The following is a 27,868-nucleotide window of genomic DNA, read 5'->3' as shown; positions in this document are numbered from 1 at the left end:
TCTTCGGTGAAGATGTGATTATGACCAAGGCGAGGGGAAAAGTTCCTTCATCTCAAACTCACCTTTCTGCTATATTCTCATGTTATTAAAAACCTGCTGCAGTCAAAGATGTACAGAAGACATGTGGACTTGGTCAACAGCACCGTTTCTGGAACAACCAACAATCCCCTGAAGCACATGGAAGTCCTTCTGTTGCTGATGGTCAGAAATCCGGCTCATATTTGGACGATGTGGCTCCGGTCAGTAACGTGGGTCCCTGGAGAAGAGAGAAGGAAAACGGTGAGAGGGATTATAATCTCTCATATCCAAGTTCAGGATTGGTTTATCTTTTCCGACGAGGTGTCGAACCCGTGGACGAGGGCTTCCGACCTCGGCTCAGTCTTCCTTCAGGTTGTTGAGGAGCTCCTGCGTCCGCCGGGCCAGCCGCCTCCTCTGGTCCTGCTCCTCCTTCAGGGCCCGCTCGATTTTCCTGCTCTGGTAGATCTTCACCCCGGCGAAGCACAGGCACAGCACCAGCGTCTTCAGGGCCAGGATGTACAAGAGGACGGGGACGTTGTCCAAAACCTGGAGGACAGACGGAGTTCGTGGAGAAAAACAGGGGTTGTGTGCTGAAAAAGAAAGATCTGGAAGAGTCAGGGACCCTCTGAGATGGTTCTCCTCCTCCTCCTCCTTCCCCTCACCTCCTCCTCCTCCTCCCCTCTCATGCACCAGCTGTCTAGGTGGGAGTTAATTCGGTCACGGAGGGGGAGGAGGGGGGGTGAGAAAGAGAAGCAGCTGCACAACAAGTGTATTCTGGGATCGTTATCGTAACTGGACCAAACCTCATTCAAAAATATAATAAATTCAAATTTGCCGACTGAAATTAAAGACGACGTAATCATTTATAATTTATAATATATATTTTTTTTTTTTCCCCAACTTAGATCACACTAGTGATCAGTAGTCCTCCGACTGTATAATTGTGTTAGCGGACAATTCAACAAAATTAAATTTAAAAAAACAAAATTAAAACGTCGTTGTTAAACAGTATATTTTGTGTGTGACGTCATGCTAAAGTAAAGACAGTAAAGACAAATTACGAGGAAAAAAAGAGAGCCTGAAAGGAAACAAGACTTGTACGTTGCTACTAGAATATTAACTTTGTCCTTCTTAAGTATTAAATTAAAGTTAATTTACCTTCCAGTTGATCATTTTCGCTGCTGTAATTGTAGTCTTCGCTCACGTTGACGATCAGCGATCTGTTATGCTAACCTGAAGAAGGCGGGGCTTCAGCGGTGGGCCAATAGAAATGCCAAACGTCATTTATGCTGCGTTCATGACTCACACGGTAAAGCAGCGCTTCGGCTGAAAAGTTAAATTTGGAAAAGTTTCCAACAGACCAAAATAGTGTCGCTCAACCTTTGTAACGTTTAAATACGTTCACTTAGCAGTGATACACTATGACGTCACGTTTGAAAGAGGCGGTAAACTATATATTTTGTAATTAATTAGCCGGATTTACAATTTTCCCCCACTGACTTGAATGCATCATTATGACGAGCCTCGGACCTGCTTGAAGGTTCTTGCTGCTTTACTATGTTCTCAAAATAATATAATATTTTGTTGGCAGTTGCACAAGACAGTAAACTAAATTAGAACGTATTGCTGAGTGATTATAAATAATAATAACAATAATAATAATAATAATATCGTAGCGTCGGGATAGCAACGGTTCTTCCCAGAATGCCTAGCGGTTCATGTCGCTTCCGGGCCATCTTCTTAAAGTGGGATATTCACAAGACATGCGCAGTCACGGTGGCCGAGAGGTTAAGGCGTTGGATTCGAAATCCAATGGGGGTTCCCCGCACAGGTTCGAATCCTGTTCGTGACGAATTTTTTATTTGTTTTTTTCCGACTGAAAAACGATTCGCATCGAATACTATTTTTTTTATTTGTACAGACATAGATAGGAAAAGAACATTCTCTGTATGTTTCTTGCTTCTTAATACTCAAGCTCATGAGAGGTTTGGTCCGGATCCGACCCTAACGGAGCACTGTAAACAGGTTTCATGCTGGGCCTGGCTGCCCAAACACGGTCTTACCTCTCAAGATACACCAAGCCGTGTGTTTGGTCGCAGCATTGGTAGAAACACTCCTGCTCCCTGGGGGTAGTGGAGGAGAAAGAGAAGGAGACTAAGGGTCCACCGCATGTAAATCGGTTTTTACTAATTTCATATAGTCTGTGATTGTTGGAAACTCAAAACTCGAGCATTTCAGTAGGCAGAAACCCTTCTTTTTTTTTTTTTTTTAACAAGGCTTTTATTGTGAAACATTTGCAGGTATGTGTTGACTGAAATAAAGGGCAATGAATGCCATTAAATTAAAACACAAAAATCAAACATAAAACTGCAGAGTTAAACAAGGTAGCTTCTGTATAATGCTTTGCTCTCCAAATATTCACTTTTGAAAAACAAAACAGTTAATGAATAAATATGTTAATTATCAGTTTTAAGTAGGACTTGAATATGAAATGTGTCAAATAAAACTGCAGGTCTGTTCCCACTGGGTCTGTTTTAATGAGCCTTTCTTACAGTAATAATTGGACAAAATAAGAATAGACATGGATTTGGGAATTTCACTGGAATGTATTTACACAGTGGAATTAATCTGAAGCTTTTTAATGATTCATCCTGATTTGTCTTTTACATTAAAGATTTTTAAAAAAATAGTGTAAATCATGCAGTGTGTCCTCAGCTACATACAGTTTATAGATTTCAAGGTCTCACATGCTGTCAGCTCATCACTTTGGATAAAATAGTCCACTCGGCCTTTTCATATGCGAGACTAGAAATCGGTTTCTTTACCGAGCACATGCTGCGTCCGTCCCTCCGCGTCCATCTGTTCATCCGCAAACGACCGAACACACACTGATCCACCCGTCGGTTCTCTGACCGTCAACAAGACGCGAGAAGAAACAAAACCAACAATGTGTTCCCGAAGCCTCACGTATTATTTTTCTGTGACACGGAGAACAATAATGATGGTAAACAAGGGAATCTCACATTCAAACTGTCAAATCTGAATTCATCTGCGAGCTGAAAATAGTCCCCAACCAATGCATTATTTTCACTTCCTGTTTGAATGGTAGAAACCGGTTGGAACGTAACACATTGTTAGTGTTGAACTTTTCACGAGGTTTGTTGACAGCGTCTGTCGACGTTTTACAAACTCGCTCTTTGGCAATTTGATCCGAGTCAGTCTGGCTCAAAGAAGACACGTAAGTCCTACGAAAAGGACGCCTCCGGTGATTTGTGCCGACAGACGTCTCCACCCTGAAAACCCAACAAAACCCAGAGTTCAACCTGAAGTCACTCGGTCTGACATCCGGCGTGTCACGGACAGCCAAAGAGACCACCCGAACGTCCCCGTGTCTCCTCTCTAAGTGGTCCAGCGTTAAATAACTTCTGCTCAGCAGAATCGTTTGTAACCCGAGGTAGGGTGTTGCACTAAGTATTGTCCCGTGCTCGTCCTCTCGCTTATTAGTGGCTGGAACGGTTCTTCCAGGGGACAGCTGTCAGTCCCTGCAGTGTTGAGAGCACGTCTGTCACGTCACGGAAGTCCCAGCAGGACATTAAGGAAGGGAGACGCCTCGGTGTCGTTGCACGTCCTCCCTCGCTTCGTGATCACTGGCTGAACTGTGACGGCGGATGTGCTCAGTAGCGCCCCCGGTGGTTGGTTCTGGACATGGTGAGTGGCAGGGACACGGAGGAGAGGGAGGACACCTCCCAGTAGAGGGAACGAGACAGGAAGAGCTGGTAGAGGATCACCATGGCGATGGACTGGCAGAGGATCACACCGATGGTCACCACCTACAGAGACGGAGGACAAGTTAAAGAGACGGACACTCGATGCGGCGCCTTTCCTGAAATCTCCTCTCCGACAGACGTCACGTGACTCTTCGTGCGTTCAAACCTTCTCCCGCTGGTGCTTGTTGAAGACCACAGACACGAGGACGAGGACGGGGTGACAGAGGAACCACAGGAAGCATCCCTGCGGGGGAGGAGACGAGCGAGACGGACGTGAGGCGCCGCAGGTAAACAGGTGTTTATCTGGTTTTAAGGTGTGCGGGGTGGGGGGGGTGGGGGTGGGTTACTTTGGCGAAGGTGAGGTAGAAGTCTCTCTTGAGGGTGCTCCTCTCGGTGGAGGTGATCTGGTAGAGGACGGAGGCCAGCAGCAGGGCCAGGCTCACCCTCAGGGCCATGAGGAGGAGTCCCGCCAGGCTCAGCTGGGCGTGGTAGCTGTGATGTTCGCTCTCCGACTCGGAGTACTGCTCCCACAGCAGCAGCGCCCCCTGAAAACAGACACGCTGAAGGACGCTGCTCTCACTCGAAACGGATCTCCGTTCCCGGACCGGTAATCTGACGGCGTACCTGCGTGATGACTCCGCCCGCGGCGACAGCCCTGGAGGCCGGAGACTGCTCCCACTGCAGAGGTCTGGACTGAGGCTTCCTGCCTCGGCTCAGAGTCCAGCCCATGCACAGACTCAGCAACATGTACAGCATGGACACCTGGGACACCATATCCCAGACTGCACCGGGGCCCGACAGAAACAAAGACGGAAGCACGTGAAATAATTCGGCTGCAGGACGAAGCTCAAATCTGACGGTTAAAACTTTACCGAGAACGCAGATGGAAGGAAATGAAAGATTAAGGTGGGGAATATGAAAACGTACACTCGGCCAGGCTGCCCATCAGCGGGATACCGGTACCGTCTCTGGAACACCTGCAGCGAGGCGGAGGAAGAAGCAGAAGCACCGCCGTGTCATTTTCTTTATAATCAGAAGTTTAGTTCCCATAAATGAACTTTATTGACCCCCGCGAAGGCGCTTATGTGCCTCAGCTCGCAATAATAGAAATAGATTTAAAGGTCTCGGGATAGATTTGGATAAAAGCTGGAACACAACAAATCAGAGGACAAAGTTTCAGTCATACAGACTTAGTATTAATATTTACTCCTTACTCTTAAAATCTCTTATATAGCGTTTGTTTGTTTTTTAAGAGTTTCCCACAGCCGGACTCTACCTGGCCAAGTGGACGTAGTTGCAGAGAGCGGAGCAGCCCTGCAGCGCCAGCGCCGTGGTCAGCACTTTGAGGACGGTGTGCATGGGCCCTCCTTTCCTCAGAGCCTGGTACAGAGGCTGCACGTAGATGCAGCAGGCGATGAAGTAGGCCAGCAGCAGGAGGAAGTAAAAGCTGTGCAGACCTGAGGGGAGCGAAGAGACGCTTTACACATCACGGCTTCCCGTCGGAATACAATTCTACATCTCCGCGGTGATTTGACGAAGCCTTCGGTCCCGACCTGCCTCCTCCGCACTGAAGTGCTCCAGAGGGTTTCCAGCTGAGTCGGCGTTGAACAGCAGGACAGTGAAACTGAGATCAGCGTGAGAAGGAACGGCTGCTCTTTCCTGGAGGGGAAACACAGAGTGCTCGTGAGGCGTTTAGTGGACGTCTGTAAATCGTAGGAGCAACCGACGCTGCGGTTACCTGACATGTGTATCTGTCGGCGTACAGGACCTGCCAGGCCGTGGGGGACGACTGACGGGGGATCGTCTGGTTGTGCTCCTCTTGACTGAGAGAAACTGAAGGAGGAGGAGGAGGAGGAGGAGGAGGACAAACAGAGGAAAGAGGAGGAGAAGAAATCAATACGGCATCCTTCACATCACAAGTCGGCGCCGTATCGGCCGGTTCTTACTGGTGAACTGGGCTTTGGCGAGCCTCTCGGAGCAGCTCAGGTTGTCCAGGTCGGAGTCCATGTCTTGATACAGCAGCAGGCGGGACTCCTTCTCCGTCGCCAGAGCAGAGTTTTCCAGCCGGCACACCAACAGACCATCGCCACCTGGACAGATAACGGGGATTTCCATCAACAATTAATGTGGCGATTAATCGATGGACTGTTTAGTCCTTAAAATGTCTGAAAATAGTTTGTTTTTAAAGTCAACCAGCGTTTCCAAAAGCCCAAAATGCAGCTGAGGATGCCTCGTTTTGTCCCAATAAACCACAACAGTTAGTTTATTATCAAAGAGGACTGAAGGATGCATCAAAATATTCACATTTATGAGGCTGGAATCAGAAAATAAAGCACTTCAGAGAAAAACGATTCCTGAAACAACCAATCGATGATCAGATTTGCTGGCAATTAATTGTCTGTCCCTCAACTAGTCGATTAATCGACTAACTGGCAGCTCTGGAGACATTTGGAGCTGCGAGTCATGTTTAAAGAGGCCTTCAGGTTTAATATAAAACAGAAAAACAGCAATTTACTGAAACACCTGGAGGAGGACATGCAAAGAAATAAATATAATTGTGATTAAGAAGGAGCTTTTTTTTTATTTGTAGATATTACCAGGCACATATATAGAAATATAAAGTTATTACTATTTAAAGTGATGTAAATCAGTGCAGCCTTTGGTGTTATAAGCATCTCGTGAATAAAACAGCTGACGTGACACATCAGCATCGTTACCTTGGTACATGAATTTAGTGATGAACTGGCCTTTCTGCCGTCGCGCCGCTTCGCTCTTAAAAAGTCCCGTTACCGTTTTCCCGGTAACCCGCGAGCTGACCAGCACCGCGGCGACAAGCGTGAACAAGAGCAGCCACATTATTTAACCCTCACGCGGTTATCGACCGATAAACCTTCAGCTGATCAATTCAATGAGCCACGAAGCCAGAAGTAAAACAGCTGTCAAGGTGTGTGATGTCATCCGGGGCAAAACCGGAAGTGCAGTGTTTCCGCCCTCAAAATAAAAGTCTAAGTTTTGGGGACTGGAATAAAATATGAGACGTAAATATCAATACGTCACATTTTAGTGACTCATCAATGTCTGTTTATTTTTTAATATCATCTTTGGTGCATTTCACGGCGTTTAATTTCTTTTAATTGACTGAAGTTATTTATTATTTATTTGTTTCGGCTCTTACTGGGTCCAGGATGACACAAAAACAAATCAAGAGGCACCTTAAAAAAAAATTATTGGTTAAATTAGGAATTAAAGTAAAGCTGTAATAGAGTAGGCAATCTATAACATTAAATTGTGTAATCTTCTGGAGCAACCCTCCGTAGTAGAGTATATGTACAATTTAATTTTATAGAATGATATTTGATTAAATACTACGCACACCTTTGACACAAACAGCTGTATTTTCTTTTTTTTAATAGTAAATAGAGGTTTAAAACTCTTATTTTGAAAAGAACATCCGGATACTCGACAGTTCCATGGATTGTGATTGACACTGCTGTCCAGCCTCGTCGGCAACGTTGAGTTTGACTGACCTGGGATTCATCCAATCAAACGGCCCTACGTCATACATAAAAGCCAATCAGAGAGTAGAAGCGAACCACACGCAATGAATACCCCGCCCATTTTCAACGTGTCAACACTGTCGTAAAGCGGCGCGCGACTGTCGCGCACTACAACAACACATCCACTGTCGGAAACGAACTTCAGACTTGATAACGAAATGTAAAAAAACCGATTAACATCGATTATTATGAGCGCCGGAGAGCTCCACGTGAAGACCGGAGGATGGACTTCAGCCGGACCGTGCTGGTGACCGGAGGCTCTGGATTCATGTAGGTTCTGGTGGAAGACGTAAAACATGGCAGGATAATAGTTCCGTTTCATAAAACTACCAAACTTCACCTCGCTTTGCTTTTTTGTTCTACTTTTAATCGGGTTAAAAAAATTTATTAATTAAATCGGGTTAAAAGCAGACGGTGAAGGATCCGATTCAGCCCGTTTTTATACGGTTTTGTTGAATTTGTATGGTCGCGGTTACGGTCGAGCGGTAACCATAGCAACGGGCGCGTAAGGCTATGACGTAACACTTCGAATCAGTAACTGAACGTTACAGTTTTTTTTGTTGTTGTTGTTTTGAATGAGTAATAAACACCAGTGACGTGACCCCCCCTCTCCCCCCGTGTCTCTCTCCTCCCAGCGGCTCCCACCTGGTGTGTTCACTGGTCAACACGCAGCCACAATGGAGAATCATTAACCTGGATAATGTAAGTTCTTCTGTGTATTTGTTGTTGTTGTTGTTGTTTGTTTTGTCGTGCTGACGAAGTTGTTTTTCCCATCCCTCCGCGTCCTCGCAAATATTGAACTCCGGCTGTGTGTCGTGTCTTTCAGCTGGACTACTGCTGCAGCCCCCGGAGTCTGCAGAGCATTGAAGACAGAACAAACTACACGTTCATCAGGGTAGGAGCTCTGATCTCTGACACTTTGTTTGTGCCGCATTATGAATGAAATGAAATGTTTAAAGTGTGTAGTTATGTGTAGGGAGACGTGTGTAACTCGCGGCTGGTGCGTCACATCTTCAACGAGGAGGACATCGACGTCATCTTTCACCTGGCGGCCAAAACACACGTCGGTGAGGAGCACGGGGTCGAGTGACAACTATTTTTTTAATTATTATAACTAATCGCATCCGATTCGACCACTAAGTCTCCTCCGTCCTGTTGTCCCTCCCTTCCTTCCTCAGAGTCGTCCTTTGAGTCCCCGTCCAGCTTCCAGCGGGTGAACATCGAGGGCACCAGAGTGTTACTGGGAGCTGCCCAGCAGGCCCGACACCGGCCGCAACGCTTCATCTACGTCAGCACGGATGAAGTGTACGGAGCCGGTCTGCACGAGGTCGGTTGGTGGTTTTGGCTGGTGGATGTGCGTGTGTTGTTGTTGTTGTTTGGTTTTTTGGGGGGTTCAGGTGCTGACGTGGATTTCTGGTGTTTTGGGTCTCTGCAGGTGTTTGATGAGAGCAGTCCAGTCAAACCTTCCAACCCTTATGCTGCCACCAAAGCAGCTGCAGAGTACCTGGTCAGATCTTACTGGGACCAGTATGAGGTGAACAACACGCACAGCAGGAGCTTCACATGTTTTCTAAATGACACTACAGCACAAATGATTATTGTTGACAAACAATAAAAACTTCATTTTTCTTCCTGAAGTGTACAAACAGTATATCTGATTGTAAATACACTATATTTTCCTCCTTTAGATATTTAAACTGGTCTCAAATCTACTTTCTAAAAAGACTCTCTCTTTGTTCCTGTTACCAGTTTCCCATCATCATCACCAGGAGCAACAACATCTACGGGCCCAGGCAACACACCGAGAAGGTAACAGTCTCCTGAATGACTGACGCTGATCTTAGTTTTAAGTACGGCCTCCCTGATTGGTCCGTCAGTTTCCCAGGTTCTCTGCCAGCACACCTTGTAATCACTAAAGCAGACCTGACACCACTCACCTGTTCAGAATAGAACAATCAAGGAACCTTCTGGGGGTTTCAGAAACTTACTTCATAAATTGTCTTGTTCTTTCAGGTCATTCCGAAGTTTCTCACCCTCTTGCAGATGAACAAGAAATGGTATGTTGGATGAAACTCACCGAGCTCCCCGACGGGTCTGTTGCCCGACTCTAGTTTGTCCTCCTCTCTGCTGCAGCACCATCCAGGGAACCCTCCCTCAATCCCGCCACTTCCTGTTCGTCACCGACGCCATCAGCGCCTTCCTGCTGCTTCTGGAGAAAGGGATTGTGGGGGAAATCTACAATGTGGGGACGAGCTGCGAGATTCCCATCATGCAACTGGCCAGGCAGCTCGTTAGGATGGTGGGTTTAGGAAATGTTTTCTTCAAACATTGAGGTGTCAGAATTCCTGAAAACCATCAAGATGTGATGTCAACTGAAAATATAAATAAATGTGTGTAAATAATAGTTATTATTATTGTTATTATATTATTATTATTAATAATTCAATAATATGTGGAGTGTTTGAACTGCGTGTTGTGTTCAGGTCCAGAACGTACCCGACTCTGAAGTGACTGATTGGCTGGAGTTTGTTCCCGACAGGTCGGTGGACCCGTTTGTAATAGTCTCACCCGCCGAGGGTTACACTAACAATCACTTTCAAGTTACGCCCCTGTTGATTTCTTGCGTCTTAAACGTGAGACGCTGACCTTTGACCTCGGCTGTGCAGGCCGCGGGTCGACCTGCGCTACCCCATCAAATGTGACAAGCTGCAGCAGCTGGGCTGGAGAGCGGAGGTGTCCTGGGCCGAGGGCATCAGACACACTGGTACACACACACACACACACACACACCTCTACAAATATGATGAGAACTTCACACAACCGTTTCCTCTCTGTAGTGTGTGTTATTAATGAACTGTGGTGGTGGTGGTGTGTGTGTGTGTGTGTGTCTTACAGTCAAATGGTACCAAGACAACCCAGACTTCTGGTCAGACAGAAACGAGGACCAACAACGAATCAGAAAGGAGCTTGAAACCAGCGCCAGCCTCAGTTAGCCCTGCAGCTCGACTGACAGGAGGCAGAATGAACTTTTTTTTTTTTTTTTTTAACAGATGTATTATAATGATATTTGTGTATTATAAGGTCTATTATGGCTGATTTTCAGCTCAAATAACAAACACGGATGATGTCAGCATCATCGGTCGTGCTTTACAGAGCTTTTTCTTTGTAATTGTGGGCCCTGAGGTTCCAGACATCAGGAAGGCGGCGCCTCCCTTCAACCAAAGCTTCACCTGGAAATAAACACACTTTATTTACATATTAATAATCCTTTCAGCTGATGTTGTCGAGTGTCTTATTCTGCTCAATTTGGGATCGTTATATTTATATGTTATATATTGTTCACCCTGAGGGTGTCCAACGCTGTTCCACCTAAAATCCTTCACACATACACAAGAAGAACAAACACTGATTACATCTGCAAATTCAAACCTTTAATTGTGGTAAAATCAGAATAGTTGCACACTTTTTTTTTTTTCTTTTTTCTTCGTGCAGTGTTCTTCGTGCACAACTGCTAAACTAATACATAAAGCAAATACTAACTATCAGGCCGGCGCTGCTGTCCGTCCAGGTGGAGGTGGTCTGGCCATTCAGTAATGACGACAGCACTGGGCTCCATATCATTTCAATTCACGCACTAAAAACAGCAATCGTTACTAAATACAACTGCACTTTTTTTTTTTTTTCTATTTCAAAAGTGCTTTTTTTTTTTTTTTTTTTTACCATAACTTGAAGAAAGTTCACACGTTTTTGTGTTTGTGCACACAAATCATTGATCTGCCAATGATTGTGGATCTTAATTTGCCACTTTGCATTCTGGTCTACTGAGGCTACAGCCATTGGACAAATAAAAAGTTCCATTAATCAGAAAAATACCGACAGGCTGCAATAAAAAAAAAAACAAAAAAAAAACAACTAAAACAAAACCTCGTCACTCTCTTATCTGAATGGATCTCCATTTCTGATTGGCCAGAAACTCCCCCTGCAACAGCGTTCACATAGCGACACCTGAAAATATGCAAATCACAACAACATAGCAATAGAACCACAGTTAATTCTGTGTTATGAAGACTTTGAAGATCGCCACTTGCCAGATATTCACAACAAGGGTATTAACGGGAAGGAAAAGTGTAAAGATTTAAAAAAAAAAAAAAAAAAAACTAAACAACAACTGACTTGGAGAGAATCTGGACACTTGTTTTTTTGTACTGCATGTTTTCTTTTTTTACAAAATGGTCTTTGATCGTAACGTTTTGTTATTATTTATTTTTTTAATCCAAACCTTGGCATATGTTGGTGGTATTTTCCCAAATTTGTTTGCCAATTAAAAAAAACGGCTGTTTATGGTTGATTATCATTATTGGCGATGGAACCTGTCGCATAAACAGGTTTATGGATCAGATACTGAGTCCAATGTGACTTTAAAGGTAACCTGTGCGGGAGGTTTCTCTTCATATGTCACAGTCACACCAACGGCAATACAAGTGCTTCGTCTCATCGTTTCACCACGAGCTCATCCTGACTGATGGATTTTATTAAATCTCTGCATCAAAAAACGAACTGTTAAACAATGACAGAAGGTGGAAGATGGTTGCGGGGGTGTTGTCCAACCCTCCTGAACGCAACACTCTCGTGCCATCTTACGTTTGATTTTTGACTGTAATGTATATATATTTTTTTTTATCAGGTATAAAACTGGTGATGTTGTGGTGCCTTCTCCTTTTAAATCAGCAAAACTCCAAATGGCAATATTGGATTTACACACACTATTATGATAACGAACCATCACCATTGCAGTTATTTAAATGATTGGATTAGCCGAAACACAGCCTGCCACAGTGACATATCGAAGCGGAAACCCCCACACATTGAATCTTTAACATTAAAAAGCTCACACTACCCCAGAAAAATAGAAATTTTTCACTCATACCAATGACATTCAACATTCAAGTGCCAGTGTTTTTGTTTACTGTCTTTTGGTCAAGTCACTTTGTAAAATATCAACTTGTGTATTTAGGCTTATAAAAATAAATATTTCTCAAAAATGCTTGATAAATTACAAAAAACTAGCAGCGAAAGTAGACTCGAGAACTCTGTGTGCAAACAGCTGAATCCTACAGTTGCTGTTGACTAGAACTCCACCTGGTCCCAAATAAACCTAAAACAACAACAACAACAAAAAAAACTGTTTCCTATCTGGAAGAACCTTTCTATACAACACACACACACACACGCACACACACACACACTCACTCAACTGTGCAGAAACCTCTCTGACACCTCGCTGCTCTACACTGCAATCACACTCAGTCAGTCAGTCTCACTCACCTCTCGGAGGTTTGAAGGACATTTGCTACAGAAGACTTTAGCTGAACAAGTCACTGAAGTGTTTTCTGTAAAACTCTGTGGGGTTTGAAGTCTTTCTACAACGGAGGGGCCTGAAGGCCGCAGCAATGGGAGCACAGCACCATTAATTGTTCTCCGGCGATCAAAGCACTCCTGCCGGTAAGCTGGTTTGGCGTGGCGACGCGGAACCATTTGCCAGGGTGATGCTGTTGCCACGGCAACGCTTTAATGCAGCGTGACTAATGTCCGTATCTGCTCCATTAGGGCTGGGTAATAACCCTTGATTTAAGGCATCAAAAGGTTTTGGAAATAATAACGGAAAAAAACAACAACAACAAAAAAAAAAAAAAAGCTAAAGTGCTGAATCCGAGTTTTCTTTCACAGGAAATAAACTGTCCAAACAAATGTTACAACTAAACTCGTTCACTGATGAGAGTACGCGTGAGTGTACGCCTTCATTCACGTCAATACGACCCTCCTCAACACGCTAACTATAGGATGCCAACATGCTTGCAATGACACTGATAACATGCTGGTGTTCGTTTAGCGGGTAATGCTTTCAATGTTTGCCATCTTAGCATTTTCAGCCATAAAGCAAATTCAAATAATCCCCTAACGATGGTCTGTGTGATTCTGAATTTAAGTCGTGACCAACAAAGTCACTGACCTACATTCCCCTCCATAATGCCCTACCGCTGATTTGTAAATCACTTTGAATGACCAATTTGTCATAAAAATAAACTTGCCTTGCCTAGTGTGGCTAAAAAGTGAATACTTTGCTCAAAAATGTAACATTAATGGCACAAAACTCAATGTGCACAACAGCTCTTCAACATTTACACTTTCTTTACACGTCTGAATCGTGTCCGTTCTTTTTGTTTCGTCATCGTGCCGCGCCGCACTCAACATTCAACTTCCATTAACGGTGACGTCATGTAAAATGCATTTAGTTTCACACACTTCGAATACAAAAGGAGCTGTTCATGTCATAGTTTGGATTCTACATCAATTGAAAAATACCCAGCCCAGAACCAGCGCATTTCAGCGACGGGATTCGGGCTGACTTCACTCGTGCCAGTTTGAGCAGATGCAGAAAAAAGTCCCGAACTAAACTCCTGCAGAGAATCTCGGTGACCTCAAAGTGGGAATTTGGGGCACAGTGATAGTTAAATGTTGCTCTAACACAGTTCAATAGTAATTACAACCGACAGATAAATCCTGGTCCAGTACAACTTGACAGGACGGATCTATAAACAACTTAAAAAAAATAAAATAACTTCCTATCAACACAACCAGGAGTGCTCAGATTCCTGTCACTGCAGGTGAAATGTTGAACCATTCCTTCATTCATTAACAGTCACTCTATCTGCCCCCTAGTGGCTGTTAGAAGGCACAGCAACCTCTACACACTGAACCAGCTCCAGGCAAGTCATTTGCTTCTTACACTGCACGTCTCTCTAAAAGGTATTTTAGCAAGCTTACCATTTGTACTGACACACAAGAGACGGCACTGGCTGCACGCTAAGGTTTGTACTTGGCAGCAGCCGTGGATTCAAGGAACAAATGCGGAGAGTATCCCCCGTAACGCAGGAAATATTTCAGTCAGGCATCGAAAAGGAGTTTTTCAGTCAATATTTAAAAGTTAAAATGTCAGTTTAATTTTCAAACCACTTGACTGTGATTCATTTAAGGACTTCAGCAATGTTTCAGGATTTGGGGGCGCTCCTGGGTAATGTAACATCATCACAGAGCGTATATTTAACTTTACGGGTAATGAGTTTGTGCACATCACGTGGTTGTGCAAATAACTGCCAACAAAACGGCAGGTTAGTTGAACGTCTACATGCAAAGGTGTCCACATGACAACGGAAATGTATAAATTAAAGTCAAATCTAAACTGAGGAAATCCTTCATAATTGATTGTCATTTGCAACATATTGTCCTGTTACTGATTTCTATATTCCTTCAGACTTGGCAACAGTTCTTGTAAGAAATCAGGGATGGAGACTATCTACCATTGCTGCAGGAGAAAATAAAAGGGTAGATTCATATTATAGCCACAGAAAAATAGCCTTTTGATTGGTTAACAGGCACTAAAATCATTTACTGGGACACCTCTAACAGTTCTGGTCAACAATTTGGTCTCTGATTTAACTGGTGCTTATATGACGCCTGTATTTCAAGCAGGGTGACGATACAACGATTTATCTGAAAGGTGAACCTCGCTGAAAGAAAACGCAAACTTTCTGTTACTGGTTCATTTGTAAATGGACGTTGGGGTAAGTTGGACATCGTGGCATCGTCCCTTTAACTGGGTCTAATGAGACATTTTGCACCATAAACTCTGACACAAGTTGTCTTTCCACAGAGACACCACTTTTGGACAATCTAGTTTATATATTTCGATTGCGACCTGCTGTCTGCATGAATCCTCAGCATTACTCAGCCTGCAACTCTTCAAAAAGAAAAGAAAAGAAAAAAAAAAAGAAAGGGCGATAATGCCAACTAGTTTCTCAAACCTCCCTCCCAAATGTACACGAGGGAAACAGATCTGAAGACTGACCTGAACAGGGCTGCTCATGAAAAAGCAGTCTACAAATCATAAAAGACAGGAACAATCAGATAGTTCTAACTTAACTAAAGCCTGATGTGGAACTGTATTAGTTTGATTGGCATGTTTAACTTCTTGACCAAAAAACAACAACACTTGCATATGTTTTTTTGTCTTGGTCCAGCTTTGTCATTTGCCAAAGCCAGTGGGCAATTTGAGGGAGAGCATCAACTGAAAATTCTTCATATTTATGTATAAACACATGTATTTTTCTCTAATTAGTCCCTCTCTTTTGTGTTCAAATTGCCCACTGACTAGACATCATCTGGTCCAATGTTGAGTGATCCAACATAATTTTCTACACGTCAAGTGTTGTTTCACTTGTAATTCACATTCGTTTTCTGTGGAAATTCCTCTCTTTTTGTCTTGAGAAGAGTTGAACTATTTACATTTAATCTTCATGTAAACAAAACAAATTAAGAGCCTGATAAAAATTGACCATTTTCCCCACCAGGTAGCAACGGAGCTCTTTTATATATATATTATATTTTTTTTTTGGCTTATTCTGCTACTAATTGACACAGTGGGGGATTGGACTTCAACCACCGAGCCATCCAAATGCACAGTGGAGTTCCTTTTACAGGTTCAGCCAGGGATTAACATGGATGTCCAGGGTGCAGCTCAACTGCCCCCTTAAAGCCTCGTTCCACAGCAGAGACAAGTCGGGCTAACCGAGGAGGAGAAACCGATTATATCGTGCATAAAATCACAAGATCCCTTCTGTCGTGCCACTTTTCCACCAGCACGATTTCTGCCACTCACTCTCCAGGTTCTGGATTGAACATCCCCAGCAGGGCCAGAGTTCAACACGCCGACCGCGTCGTCGCTTATCGTGCGCCAGTTGATGTCCTCAGCACATTTCGGGACGCGTCGCGCTGACACCGGGGGAACAAAGTGGTAATAGCTGCCGAGTTTGCCGCACCAGAGAGCAGAACTGCTGCTGCGCTGGAGGGTTGACATGCATCGATGCTCAGGAACACGGAGGGAAGTAGGTATGACTGTTGAAGTGTGCTGCCAATCTGTGGCTGCCTCGCAGGTTGACAGGAGTCCAGATTTGTTAATATTTCGGTGTTCTGTGCGGCGCCGCGACTCAGGAAGTGATCCTGACGAGACGCAGCAAAGCGGAGATGAACCACTGAATAAATACCGAACAGGCATTTAAGTACCGATAAGCTCAAGGAGGCGTTGAGTAATTCTCTTTGGTTTGGAAGTGAAAACGTTAAACATAAAGAAGACGATGTCTTGTGCTTGATCCTCGGGAAGCTCTCGCTCGTCTCTGCTGCGAAAGGAATCAGGCTGTTTCATCCAAGTCTTTACTCTTTTTATCCCCGACAGATCTTAAAGGCCTAACAAATAAACCGGAATGACTTATTTTAGAGAAGACTCTTCATGTAACTCTCCAGGATAGAGTGAGCGAGAAAAATTTGGAACTCTTTTAGTTGTGTATCCGCTTGAAAGAAGCTTTTGGCAAACAAGGGTTTCAATGATTGTGGTGGAAGCACAGCCAGTTTCTAGAGAGCAATGGTGGCACTAACAGTCAGCTCAGATGGTAGCTCATGTTTTTGGCAGCAGTACATGCAGTGTTTGTCATTTTTGACTCAACTTTTGCGGATATTCCTCGTTATTTCCAGCATTGAATAAAGATATAAAAGTGAAAAGTTTTCCCGATGATGATAATGTGACTTGAAAGCGGCACGACACTTCTCAACACGGTCAGTTGTGAGGAACAGATCTACATGTACGTATCTGAATGGCGAGATGTGGAGAGGCCACACACCACGACTGCTGCTGCACGGCTCTGTCAGCGGCTCTTTCACTGACGTATAGTGAGCCAACAATTAGTGACAAGATGGCTCTGAGAAACCCGACTGCGAGCTCAAACCAGAGCTGTAGAAGTGACACACAGGTCAATGAGCAGGACTCGGTTTCCCCAAAGCGTAAATCCACGGCGGTTATCTTCGCCCACTGGCTGTGCAGTTTATTTTAAATGTCATTTCTGACCCATTTTAGTCACTCAGAATGAGGATATGTTTAAATCCAATACAAATACGGCCACAGTGGTTATATGCTTTGGGGAAATCAGCTCAAGTCCAGTAGACAGATGAGGAAGAGCTTTGAGTTTCCTCATCGCAGTATTTTTTTTTGTTTTTTTTTGCCAAGGTTTGATTTAGTTCAAGCCTAGTTTGTTTCCTTCCAAATGGATAAAGAAAAACATGTTTAAACCCATACATGACATTAAATACACATCTTTTTAGCCATAGTTGGCCAATACTTGTAGCCAGTTATGTATTATGGCAATAATAACATTGGAAATAAGAGACAGAGTTCAAATTCTTAAAGGCACAGTACAGAAACAAATGATTCTCCATAATGTTTTGCTTAAAACAAAGAAAAGCTGTTTGTAGTTAACACCCGCAAGTCCTACGACTGTCTGCTAGCGTTATTGTTAACAGGCAACAACATCTGGAGGACAGTTAGTCCAGCGGCTTGTCTCCTTTTTCTGTTCGACATCTTCCTCAGACTTCGGTAAATCAATATTTCAATGTTTTAAAAAGGTGAAAAACAAAATGAAAAAAAAACGAAAAACATTTTAAAACATTTTGCTGTTTCTGTGGCCCCTTTTATTTATCTGTCATATAAGTGAAGGAGACCTCAGCCTTTTAGAAATTATATGCAGACATATTTTGCTTGGACGTCTTGCCTATCTCTATGTTTTAGAAAAGGTTCTGGCCGGTGATTTACAACATGGCCATGCGATAAATACAAAGATGACGTGAAGTTACACAAGGAGCCTCGCAGGCTTTGGGTGAATGCAGACAAAAACACGATGAAGCCAAAACTCAAATCTAACGTGAAGAACAGAACTTTCCCCCTTTTAACAGCTGTTCGGGAGAAGTCCGCACTCGAAACACGTCCATCTAATCTTTAAGAAAGAACACCTAGAACTTTAACTGGTTATTTTTCCTTCACACACACACACACGTTACAGAGGGTATATCATTTGAACTTCCCCTCCTGAAATAAAAGGTTGTTAAATCTGTGTCCAGTGTTGAAAAGTAACCAACTAACATTTCAAAAAACCCTTCATAATGTGGCCTATTTCAAGAGGTGAGATCAGAAATTAAGAAATCAAAAAAATATACCCTTGGAAAGACAAAGGTGGAGATGGAAAGCACAAGAAAAATCTAAGAAGGAATTTAAAGACATGAGTGACTGGGGATGGAAGGAGGGCTATATAAATGAGTATAAATAGTTTCATAACATGCATGTGGGCTTTTAATGGAGGTGACGAGACAGATGGGAGGAGGACGAGAGTTTGGAGGAAGGATGTAGATGAGTGAGAAGAGGAAAGAGGGATGAGTGAAGGGGAGGGTGGAGAAACCTAGTTGCCCCACCAGTCAACCTGGGAGTGTGAGTAGTTTCCTCCGTAGCCGTCGCTGTTGTAGAAGTTACTAAAACCTCCTGGGAAGGAAAACGTGAGAGAACTCAAAGTAAAGATGTTTTCCATGAACTGAAAGTGACAAGTTCAAGTTGTGTTTCACTTTATTCCACAAGTTCCTGTTTGAGCTGCTGGTTATATCTTGAAAATCACACTGGTGAGTGTTAAAGCTGTTCTAAGCCATGACGCAACGGGCTGTGTCGTATGAAGCATATAGGATATTTCCATAATCCATCATTTTTGAGCCGGGTGTTTAAAATTAGTTATGTACAACAGCCTGTCCTCCTGGTAAGTATTCATAATGCTGTACTGTATCCATTAGTACTCCATTAAGAGTTCAGAACGACCTTTGAACCCATAAAAAAAGTTCATAAATAGATTACACAATAATCAGCTGGCTAATAAATACAACTCCAGTGTAAATATTAGTCAGCCTAATATTGATCCTTGTTGGTATACGAACTCCTTTCTACATGTAGAGTGATTATAGAGTATAAAAACATGTATGTATATTATAAAACTGCGTCCTCACCTCCTCCAAAGCCACGAGTTCCTCCATGTCCTGCCTGGTTGCGTCCTCCGCGTCCTCCAAACCCTCCAACGTTGGCTCCGGCAGCCGTCTGACGATAATCACGAGCTCCAAAACCACCAGAGAACCTGGTGATGAAATCAAACATGATTTAAGTCAAACACAAAATTAAATTAAATTTGATTTAGACCCTCAAATGCCGTTGACACCGATAAAAGTGTGTACCTCTTAGAGCGTCCTCTGTTGCTACTTTTATGCTGGTGTTCGTAGGCCAGGCTCTCAAGCCACGAGGGAACTTCCTGCTTGGCCTCGACGAGGATGTCCAGCAGGTCTTTTGTGATGTTTCCATTTTTATCATTGAAGAACGACGTGGCCAGCCCTACAGGAAACAAACACAGGATCAATAAACACTGCGCAGTAAGTGACAGTAGATCACAGCTTTTTGGGGAGCTGTCGTCGGTCAGTGGGAGCCTTACCCAGGTTTCCTACTCGCCCCGTACGCCCAATACGGTGGACATACTCCTCTATGTCACTTGGCAGGTCGAAGTTAATAACATGTTTCACATTGGAGATGTCCAGACCCCGAGCTGCAACCTGAATGTGCAAGACAAGAGTAGAAACATTAAAAAAAAAACACACAGAAAATAAGGTCACACGCCTTCACGGGCAGCGATACTTCTCATCTAGGTTATAACCGATAACCAAGAACAGTATTATTATCTTTCTATTAAGCCTGTCAATATTTATGTGCCATAGTATATATTATATGTATGTAATGTACAGGCTGTATTATGGTAAATCTACACACTTTTGTGTAACTACCAGTATTTTTACTGACCGCTGTAGCCACCAGAATGGGACATTTTCCTGATCTGAACTGATTCAGAGCCTCCTCTCGGTCTCTCTGGGAACGGTCGCCATGGATACTGGTGCAGGCATAGCCCTCCCGATACAGGAAGTCCTCCAAGGCATCAGCGCCTTTCTTGGTCTCCACAAAAACCAGGGTCAGGGAGTCCTTGCCTGGTCGACCGACAGAAAAGACGGCTAAGGTTATTGCCGTAAACAACTAATTTGGACTTATTGAAGAATAAAGCAGCTGCAGATTTGCATTGCATTTGGACTGAATAGTGGACATTTAATTGAGCTTCAATATCCGGTGCAACGATGGCACTGGCTGTATTGTGTGAACTACAGACTAAAATCAATTATTAGGAATCATTTTGTGGTAGATATTAATGCAGTATGACCGTGACCATGAGTAACTTCAATCAGCCCTTTAGTTGTAGGTTGTTTTGCTTTGAACCTAAGAGATAAATTAACAATCATAGACTAGATGATAAACTCAATGACCTCGCCTGCAGGGTCTGACCTGAAACTGATGACAAATACCTCCCTCAGACTCTGAATCGATAAATGAATCACAGAACAAATACAGTTTTATTTTCTACAAAGTATTGGCATTGCCATGCAAATAGCATTTGGATACAGTTGGACGTTTTTAGTCTAAAGTCTGCATCACTCAGTCGTCACTCGGGAGCAAAATCTGCTGCTTCAATAGTGAAATGGTGCCCTATCTGCATCATGAATGTCTACATGTAAGTGTGTCTCAGTCCATGGTGTGATACATGCAGGTTGCTTACTTAACACTAACCACATCACATTACAACAGAGGTTTCTCTATGAACAGAATAGTGCAACAGGCAACAGGGGGTGCAGTGTGGATAAAAACAACAGGTAATTAGCAGAATAAAAAAAAAAAAAAAAAAAAAAAAAGAACTGGCAGGCACTACTGAAGCCAGTGATGGAAAGACTTTGGTCATTGTGTTCTTTCTCCATCGACATCACTAATCAGCCCACATTTATATTCGCTTGTTCAGTTGTCGAGACATGGCAGCGTCAAGGCACCCGGAGCACCACATGACCAGACTCTCTCCATCAAGGCTATGGGGTCTGACATGAAGACACCACAGCAACATACTATACACAAAGAGGCCACAATAAACTCTTGGAAATATAACATGAAATAAAAACAGGCATGTTTAATCTAAACTGAGCAGACTGAAACTTGTGAAATGGTACACAGGACTGAAATCAACCGAATAAACGAAGGGATTCTCCATCCACAGAGCAGAATAGTAAAGTCAGGCAAAATTACTCAAAATATGAAATGACAGATAAAAATGTCTAGATTGAGTATCTTACCAGGTTTCTCTATGTTGTCTCCAGTATTGTCCTGTACCTCACTGGGGATGACTTGGGATAAAAACCACACCAAACCACCGACATGTAAACTGCACTCAGTAACCAGGCGAAAGCAATGTTTGTATATCTGATATTCCTGATTTAACAGAGCTTTAATGCCTCGGCTCACACAAGCACACTGACTGCCGAAAGAAAATGCCTTATTTTCCAAACCACATGTCACACTTATTTATTTTTGTATCTAAATATTTTCCTGAGTAACATCGAGTGTGGTCGGGAATGACCACCGCCTTCATGAGGCCCAAAAAAAAGATATAAATGTGATTGGATGAAATGTAATCTATAAAATCTACTAGATGTTTCTTGTTTACTGCCTCCTACTAATCACTAGAAAATGGAGGAGGACTTTATCTCTAAATTTAGACTCTTTACACCCCTTCAGATGCTTCTGGGAATTAAATGTATTCCTATTTTCATACAAGTATAAAAAAAGAAGAAACAAAAAGAACATAACTACGTGAAATGTCTGATCTTGTTGAATGTTTTCAAATTGTTGAAAGACAAAGGGCATTGATGGACATTACATTGTGCCAAGCATGAGACACGTAGTAATGTATTGGCTGAGATGTGAGGATGACAATATGAAAAATGGCAAAAGGACAGGGGAAATGAAACTGGGTTGTTGTCGGTGACCTACAGTGTTAGGATGAAATCTATTGTTTGTGATTGCGGAGAGATCGTCTCACCTGTAGCACTGAGCAGGTCCAGGAGGAACGACCTCTTATCGCTCTCCTCCACCCACACCACCTTCTGAGTGATGTTCTCGGAGGTGGAGCCCACTCTGCCCACCGCCAGGAAGATGTACTCGTCCAGGAAATCCCTTGCTAGGATCTGCAGAAGGAGCAAGCCATGCGCTTACCAACGGATTTGTCTCGCACTTTATAGGGAAAAATATATAACTGAATGAATGAATGAATGAATGAATGCTTTTACCCAACAGGTTCCAGGAACTGCCAACATACCTGGATCTCTTTAGGAAACGTAGCGCTGAACATCATGGTTTGTCGGATGCCTTTATGCGGCATGGTGTCCTGTTCAACGATGCGTCTTATCTGTGGTTCAAAGCCCATGTCCAGCATACGATCTGCCTCATCGAGGACCAGGTATCTACAGTGAACGGAGGAGGAGAATGAGTTGTGGCTCCAAAAAAAATAAAGCATATATTATAATCCATCCGTCACTCTCTCCTCGGGCTCATGTCTTACTTGCAGTAGTCCAGTCCAATCTTGCCTCTCTCCATCATGTCCACCAGTCGTCCCGGCGTGGCCACGAGCAGGTGGCAGCCTCTCTCCAGGTCTCTGATCTGCTGGCCAATGTCGGCTCCTCCGTACACGACACAGGGACGCACTCTGGAGCGGTAGGAAAACTAGCAGGAAGACGGGAAGGATGAAGAAAGACACGGTGAAATGTTTTTCAGTTATTCTAGTCGTTCAGACTAACGTGTGTGCGTGCGTGTCTGTTCGTACCTTCCTGGATTCATCGTATATCTGCAGTGCCAGCTCCCTGGTCGGAGCCAGCACCAGAGAGATGGGGTACTGCTTACGACGGCCATACTTTCCATTTTCCTGCAACACAACGATAAAACCACCTTTCAGTCTCACGGCAGCTGAGGTTTGTTTTGAGTAAGTGGAGTAAAACTCAAATTAGAGCTTCACATTTATATATTTCAGGGTACAGGTCACCATTTATCAGCATTTACTGGGCTGGTGGTTCCTCTCAAGGGGGTCAATATATAAATGTAAGGACGTGCTAACAGCATAATAATGATGGGACTTTTTTTTTGTAACACACAAACCGGTCTTTATTATGGTTCCATGGAAATTAGTAAGGCTTCTCAGTATGTTGATTTAAGACAATATCACCAGAGGCAGCGCTTTTCTTTACAGGACTAAAATCTGAGAGTTGATCTACCGAGACAGATCTCTGAAACACCAATCGAAAACCATTTCCTCAATTTAACTGGGTCTGCTTCTTTTCTGCACAACTATCAGTGATTTTAACTGACGGCTGCTGTTTGCCTGCGACACAGAAGCTCCCTTACTGACGCGTGTTAGGAAACCGTCCTCATTCCATGGTTGACTCTCTTCAGGGGAGACTATATATGGTCTTCTGTACAGCTTACCCTCTACTTAATCCCCCTTTACCTGTCCAGAGGCTTTAGCTGCGTTTAGAGCATCTCCTGGTCCTTCAGTGTAGATCTGGCTGAGGATTGGCAGCAGAAACGCTGCAGTCTTCCCAGAACCTAAACACACAAAGTCAACCTCAGCCATTTCCACACTCAATCTGCAATTTATTTCACAGCAGCATGTCAAGAATCGTAGTCCAATATTGTGGTGGATGGACGCGACGCACTGTACCTGTCTGTGCACAGGCCATGAGGTCTCTCTTGGACTTGACAATAGGAATGGCATATTTCTGCACAGGAGTTGGTCTGGTGTAGCGGGTCAGAGCGATGTTGCCCATGACGATCTCCCCCATGTCCACGTCTTGGAACTATTAAATCACAAACAGAAACAGAAACATTCGTTAAAGAAAAGAAGAAAAAAAAAAAAGGCAGCGGAAAGCAAACATGCGGCTGATGCATGACAAACAGTAGCTTACACTCTCGATGTGGTGAGGGCAGTTCTGTCCTGTGGCCTCAACAGGAATGTCATCGTATTTCTCAAAGTTAATCCCGGTGTTGCTGCCGGAGAACAACTCACTGGAGAGATGCAGAACGGGTTAGTCTGAAGATACTAACTCCCTATTCTGATACAAGACCAAATGAAACTGCCGGAAAATCCCCAATCACATGTTGATTTTACACCCTCCCCCAACCCCCACCCCCTCCCTTGCTGAAACTCAGACTCACTGTTCAAGGCGTTCGTTGCGTTGTGTTGGTTTGGACCAGTCTCCATCTTCTCTGGACTCCTCCACCCAGCGGCTGTTCCCTCCTCCTCCTCCTCCTCCACCACCACTAAATCCACCGTGCTCGAACCTGAGCGCAGCACACGCAGCAAAATGACACAAGGAGCTGGTGTGTGTGTGTGTGATGCTGCAATGATTCATACTGAATATGATTAAGTTGTTAATGGTGTGCTAATGAGCCCTTGTGTTCATAATAAACGAAGGACTTTTGTGAAGTTGTTTGAGTGGGGTGACAGAAGAATAAAAAAAGAAGTTATTCTGTCCGTCTCTGTTTCTCATCGACTCACCTCCCTCTGTTGGCGTTGCCTCTGTCATTGAAGAAGGCCGACTTCCCTCGGTTATTGCCGAAACTGTTATAGGCTTCCTTGGCCGTGTTCCAGCCGCCTGCGTCTGACAAGAAAACCAAATATCAGTCTCACACATACAATATGGATTAGAACAGTATTCAATATTACAGCTGAACTATAGATGTTATTCTACCCAGAGCCGATTTATATACATAAGACAAAAGGTTTTAACATTTAGAAGACGTGACACTAAACCCCAACTTTTGTTCTCATACCCACCGAAGCTCATTGGCTGTGCTGGGTTGATAGGGTTGAAGGCTCCGCCCCTGTTGCCGCGGTAACCGCCTCCTCCGACACCACCTCGCCCGCGCTCCATGCGGGGCGGGCCGCGGTTGAACGTGTTGGCGGTCATGCGGTTGTCGTGGTAGCCGTTGACAAAGTTGTTGCGTCCCGCGTCCCAGCCGTCTGCAGGGAAGTGAAACGGACGCGACCGTCAAGCCGCGAGAGCGCCGATAATTTTAAGTTTTAATTCTTGCCGTTTACTCATGACGGATGTATCGGCATCTCGGAGAGGAACTCACAGTTGGCTGGAGGCGCCATGTTGTAGCCACCCTGTCGTCCGGCGGCGAAGGCGTTTCCTGCTGGATGGAAGACAGCGTTTTCATTGCAGCACAAGAGAGGTGGGAAGAAGACGGGACACGAGAAAACTCGAGACAAACCTCTGCATTATTTAAAATAAAATATGTTTTGCACAAGCTTCGCCAAATGTTCGACGGGGTAGGGAGCAAACAGACGGATTCGCATATTGAACGAAAAAATAAACATGACTTTGCTTTTTTTTTTTGTTTTCAGGAAACTTCAACGTGACACCGCTCACCATTTTTGGAAATATCTTTGCTCCGTAAATGTGGCGGAATATATCGCCCTGCGACAAAGAGAGAGGGAGAGAGACACAGTATATATTATTAATATTATATCACATTATAATCACATGATGCAAAAGTAACCGTATGTAATGAATTATAAAACCTTAAGTACTTGATTTTAAATTATTAATTTTAGCACCCACACGTGTGGAGCATGCAAATTTGAAGCTACATATTTCCAATGTCGTCACACTCGAGTGAGTGATGTGTGTGAACTTGTGCGAAATATAGAAAAAATGAGTACTAACAGTCGCTGTTGGATCCTCCACCTTGCCCGTCTGCACCGCTCAAGTCTAGGACAGCGAGCTGGAGGAAAACAAGACAAAATACTTCGGACAGGCTGCATTTCTGTCTGTATTTGAGACTACGTGTGACAACTCCACATGTTTTGTTTGTAAAAGCCTCAACATGCAGAAATCCTAGTGTGGTGGTGTCCCTGAACTGCACACGGTCACAGCCACCTCAGATCCTGAGATTTTTGATGCTGCTGCAGTCAAAATGTCTGCAAACCAAGAAACAACTTCAGATTTTATACTTTTGGAGGAGGGAAATAAAAAAAATAAATAAAAAAAGGGGAATTGTGTGCAGAAAAATGCCCTGAAATGAATTGGATGTATAACGTGGCCGTAACTCTTCCCAAGATATTTATTTTTTTTGGGCCAAATTAAGACTTTTGCGGAGCATCATTGGAGGACATGCAGTCCTTTCGTGTTGCCATCCGACTGTCTTGACCGGTCAGATTCAGCTGGACGACGTTGTCGGTGACGCAGATGAAATGACCATTTTTTTTTTTTTTTTTTTTTTTTTTAATAAACCTTTAAACTGCGTATTATCTGGAGGAGGTGGAGGTGGAGGTGGTGGTGGGGTTAAACTGTTAAACGCGTCACTCCCACCAGCTGCATCCCCGTGTTTTCCTCCATCTTACTACGGTACCAAAGCTGCAAGACAAAACGCAGTGAGCATAACAGTCGGGGAGGGGTGCGTTTCATTTACTTACTTGGGCGCACCGGCGGGACACACGGGCGTCTTTTCGGGCCCGTCGTTTTAAATCATTTACCCCGCCACCACCCTAACCCCAGCGGCTACACACCAGGCCGTTGCAGCGGTGTTTTCCCACGTCGTGTCTCCACCCCTCCGCTGCGCACCGCCTCCACTTTAACCAAATCAAGCGCACCCTCCCACCGAGCCAGCGAGGATAGCATCTGGTTAGCTGGCTGTCGGGCTAGCCGGCTAGCTGCTAGCTCTCCGCGTTATTTAATTCCTCTTATTTATTCCTCCGACCGGACCGACCCGACCCGACCCGACCCGGCCGACTCCCCCCGCCCCCCGCGGGCTTACCTGCTGCTCCAGGCCGTGTGCATTCTCGACGGCCACATGACTCATAACTAGAGAATACGGAGGAAAAATGTTGGCGTTGAAAAAAGGACCTCTTTGTTTGCCGGGTTTGATTGTAATGTAGTTTCTGCTGCCTGTTTCCGTGGTTACGACAGGTGACAGTTATCTCACCGGCCGAACAGGTAAACGTCACTTCGTAAAATGCTGTTATCGAAAGTTTAAAGTGACGGTAGATTCCGCAATTTTTTAGCTTCGAGGATAATACTTCATGCAAAAACTCAGCTGATGTCGGTTAGCTCTTCAGCTGACGGACCCGTCAGGCCAGCAGGAAGCAGAAAGGGAGAGACTTCCGGTGCTGCCAAAATAAAAGTCTTTTTTAAAAAAAAAAAAATAATAATAATAATATTTTATTTTATTTTTTTATTTTTTTAAACATGGAATTCTTTGCCGACTTTATAAACGATAAATAAAATAAACAACATGCGTGTTAGAATTTATGTTTTTCTATGTTAAAACATAAAGTAAACTCGTTAAAATAATTAAATCAGGGAAGTGTATGTAGCGTTATACTTGTTTTATGGATAGCTGTAATCAGAACAATATATAATATATATAGATATATACTGTACTGTATATACTGTGCATTTTATATTTTTACTATTTAATGCTATTTTATTGCTTTTCTATTCTATTATTTTTATTCTATTATTATCTTATTGCTTCTGTATGCTGCTGTAGCGAACAAATTTCCCCTCGGGGATTAATAAAGTAACTACCTAACCTAACCCAACCTAATCAGCTGACAAGTCTTTTACTTGAAATTAAAAATGGTTTAACTTTCCGTACTTCCGGACTTCCGCGGGCTGCTAATTGCTAACTTGACCCAA

At 43.8% G+C, this 27,868-nt stretch overlaps 4 protein-coding genes and 1 non-coding gene across 8 annotated transcripts in view; 2 read left to right on the top strand and 3 right to left on the bottom strand.

Annotated features, from left to right (window-relative positions):
- Positions 1-1,259, bottom strand: part of LOC138207152 (small integral membrane protein 11-like) — a 1,581-nt gene extending 322 nt beyond the window's left edge. Inside the window, exons 1-3 of one of the 2 annotated variants that reach the window (XM_069164192.1) lie at positions 1,177-1,259; positions 349-564; positions 1-256 (exon numbers count right to left, since the gene is read on the bottom strand). The exon at positions 1-256 is cut by the window's left edge and continues 322 nt beyond it. In XM_069164192.1, the coding sequence (XP_069020293.1) occupies positions 376-564; positions 1,177-1,191 (204 nt within the window). In that variant the 5' untranslated portion in view covers positions 1,192-1,259 and the 3' untranslated portion in view covers positions 1-256; positions 349-375. The remainder of the gene's footprint in view (positions 257-348; positions 565-1,176) is intronic. The other variant, XM_069164193.1, reaches the window with a different exon arrangement.
- A 529-nt stretch (positions 1,260-1,788) lies between these two features.
- On the top strand, positions 1,789-1,870 carry trnas-cga (transfer RNA serine (anticodon CGA)). The gene has a single exon. It is a non-coding gene; the product is annotated as a tRNA-Ser (tRNA).
- A 663-nt stretch (positions 1,871-2,533) lies between these two features.
- Positions 2,534-6,743, bottom strand: gpr180 (G protein-coupled receptor 180). Its single transcript, XM_069164112.1, has 10 exons — positions 6,503-6,743; positions 5,732-5,875; positions 5,524-5,618; positions 5,339-5,444; positions 5,062-5,242; positions 4,713-4,762; positions 4,410-4,567; positions 4,133-4,330; positions 3,952-4,029; positions 2,534-3,848 (listed from the first exon to the last, which is right to left on the bottom strand). The coding sequence occupies exons 1-10, from the start codon at positions 6,639-6,641 to the stop codon at positions 3,693-3,695; spliced, it is 1,305 nt and encodes a 434-aa protein (XP_069020213.1). The 5' UTR covers positions 6,642-6,743; the 3' UTR covers positions 2,534-3,692.
- A 684-nt stretch (positions 6,744-7,427) lies between these two features.
- LOC138207033 (dTDP-D-glucose 4,6-dehydratase-like) lies at positions 7,428-11,510 on the top strand. Its single transcript, XM_069164018.1, has 12 exons — positions 7,428-7,612; positions 7,978-8,044; positions 8,169-8,237; positions 8,319-8,409; positions 8,521-8,669; positions 8,778-8,876; positions 9,092-9,151; positions 9,356-9,399; positions 9,476-9,641; positions 9,826-9,881; positions 10,009-10,106; positions 10,238-11,510. Exons 1-12 carry the CDS (start codon positions 7,566-7,568, stop codon positions 10,333-10,335), a joined length of 1,044 nt encoding a protein of 347 aa, XP_069020119.1. The 5' UTR covers positions 7,428-7,565; the 3' UTR covers positions 10,336-11,510.
- LOC138207032 (ATP-dependent RNA helicase DDX3X-like) lies at positions 10,752-27,296 on the bottom strand. 3 transcript variants are annotated; one of them, XM_069164015.1, is made up of 20 exons: positions 26,985-27,296; positions 25,895-25,952; positions 25,598-25,645; positions 25,302-25,361; positions 25,000-25,185; positions 24,721-24,823; positions 24,378-24,503; positions 24,128-24,227; positions 23,884-24,019; positions 23,671-23,768; positions 22,993-23,091; positions 22,732-22,892; positions 22,489-22,633; positions 22,213-22,357; positions 21,467-21,517; positions 20,103-20,284; positions 19,741-19,858; positions 19,490-19,643; positions 19,268-19,392; positions 10,752-18,758 (listed from the first exon to the last, which is right to left on the bottom strand). In XM_069164015.1, the coding sequence occupies exons 1-20, from the start codon at positions 27,027-27,029 to the stop codon at positions 18,679-18,681; spliced, it is 2,220 nt and encodes a 739-aa protein (XP_069020116.1). In that variant the 5' UTR covers positions 27,030-27,296; the 3' UTR covers positions 10,752-18,678. The 3 variants fall into 3 exon arrangements, with proteins under 3 accessions (XP_069020116.1, XP_069020117.1, XP_069020118.1); XM_069164016.1 differs by having other exon boundaries at positions 25,302-25,358; XM_069164017.1 differs by lacking the exon at positions 21,467-21,517.
- Between the last annotated feature and the right edge of the window lie 572 nt (positions 27,297-27,868).

This window comes from Embiotoca jacksoni, unplaced genomic scaffold, assembly GCF_022577435.1.
Source record: "Embiotoca jacksoni isolate LCO1_2020_lvr unplaced genomic scaffold, fEmbJac1.0.p SCAF_30, whole genome shotgun sequence".
Classification (NCBI taxonomy): domain Eukaryota; kingdom Metazoa; phylum Chordata; class Actinopteri; family Embiotocidae; genus Embiotoca; species Embiotoca jacksoni.
This window is presented reverse-complemented; position numbering and strand designations above follow the sequence as displayed.

Excerpts from the sequence above, each read along its gene's own strand:
- gpr180 (XM_069164112.1), bottom strand. The coding sequence starts at position 6,641 with ATGTGGCTGCTCTTGTTCACGCTTGTCGCCGCGGTGCTGGTCAGCTCG. Across the intron at positions 4,568-4,712 it reads GATGGGCAGCCTGGCCGAGT|TCTGGGATATGGTGTCCCAG; the intron begins GTACGTTTTCAT and ends GCCCCGGTGCAG. Across the intron at positions 4,331-4,409 it reads CGGGCGGAGTCATCACGCAG|GGGGCGCTGCTGCTGTGGGA; the intron begins GTACGCCGTCAG and ends GTCTGTTTTCAG.
- LOC138207033 (XM_069164018.1), top strand. The coding sequence starts at position 7,566 with ATGGACTTCAGCCGGACCGTGCTGGTGACCGGAGGCTCTGGATTCAT. Across the intron at positions 8,670-8,777 it reads ACGGAGCCGGTCTGCACGAG|GTGTTTGATGAGAGCAGTCC; the intron begins GTCGGTTGGTGG and ends GGGTCTCTGCAG. Across the intron at positions 8,877-9,091 it reads CTTACTGGGACCAGTATGAG|TTTCCCATCATCATCACCAG; the intron begins GTGAACAACACG and ends TCCTGTTACCAG.
- LOC138207032 (XM_069164015.1), bottom strand. The coding sequence starts at position 27,029 with ATGAGTCATGTGGCCGTCGAGAATGCACACGGCCTGGAGCAGCAG. Across the intron at positions 22,893-22,992 it reads TATACGATGAATCCAGGAAG|TTTTCCTACCGCTCCAGAGT; the intron begins GTACGAACAGAC and ends TCTTCCTGCTAG. Across the intron at positions 22,634-22,731 it reads ATTGGACTGGACTACTGCAA|ATACCTGGTCCTCGATGAGG; the intron begins GTAAGACATGAG and ends CGTTCACTGTAG.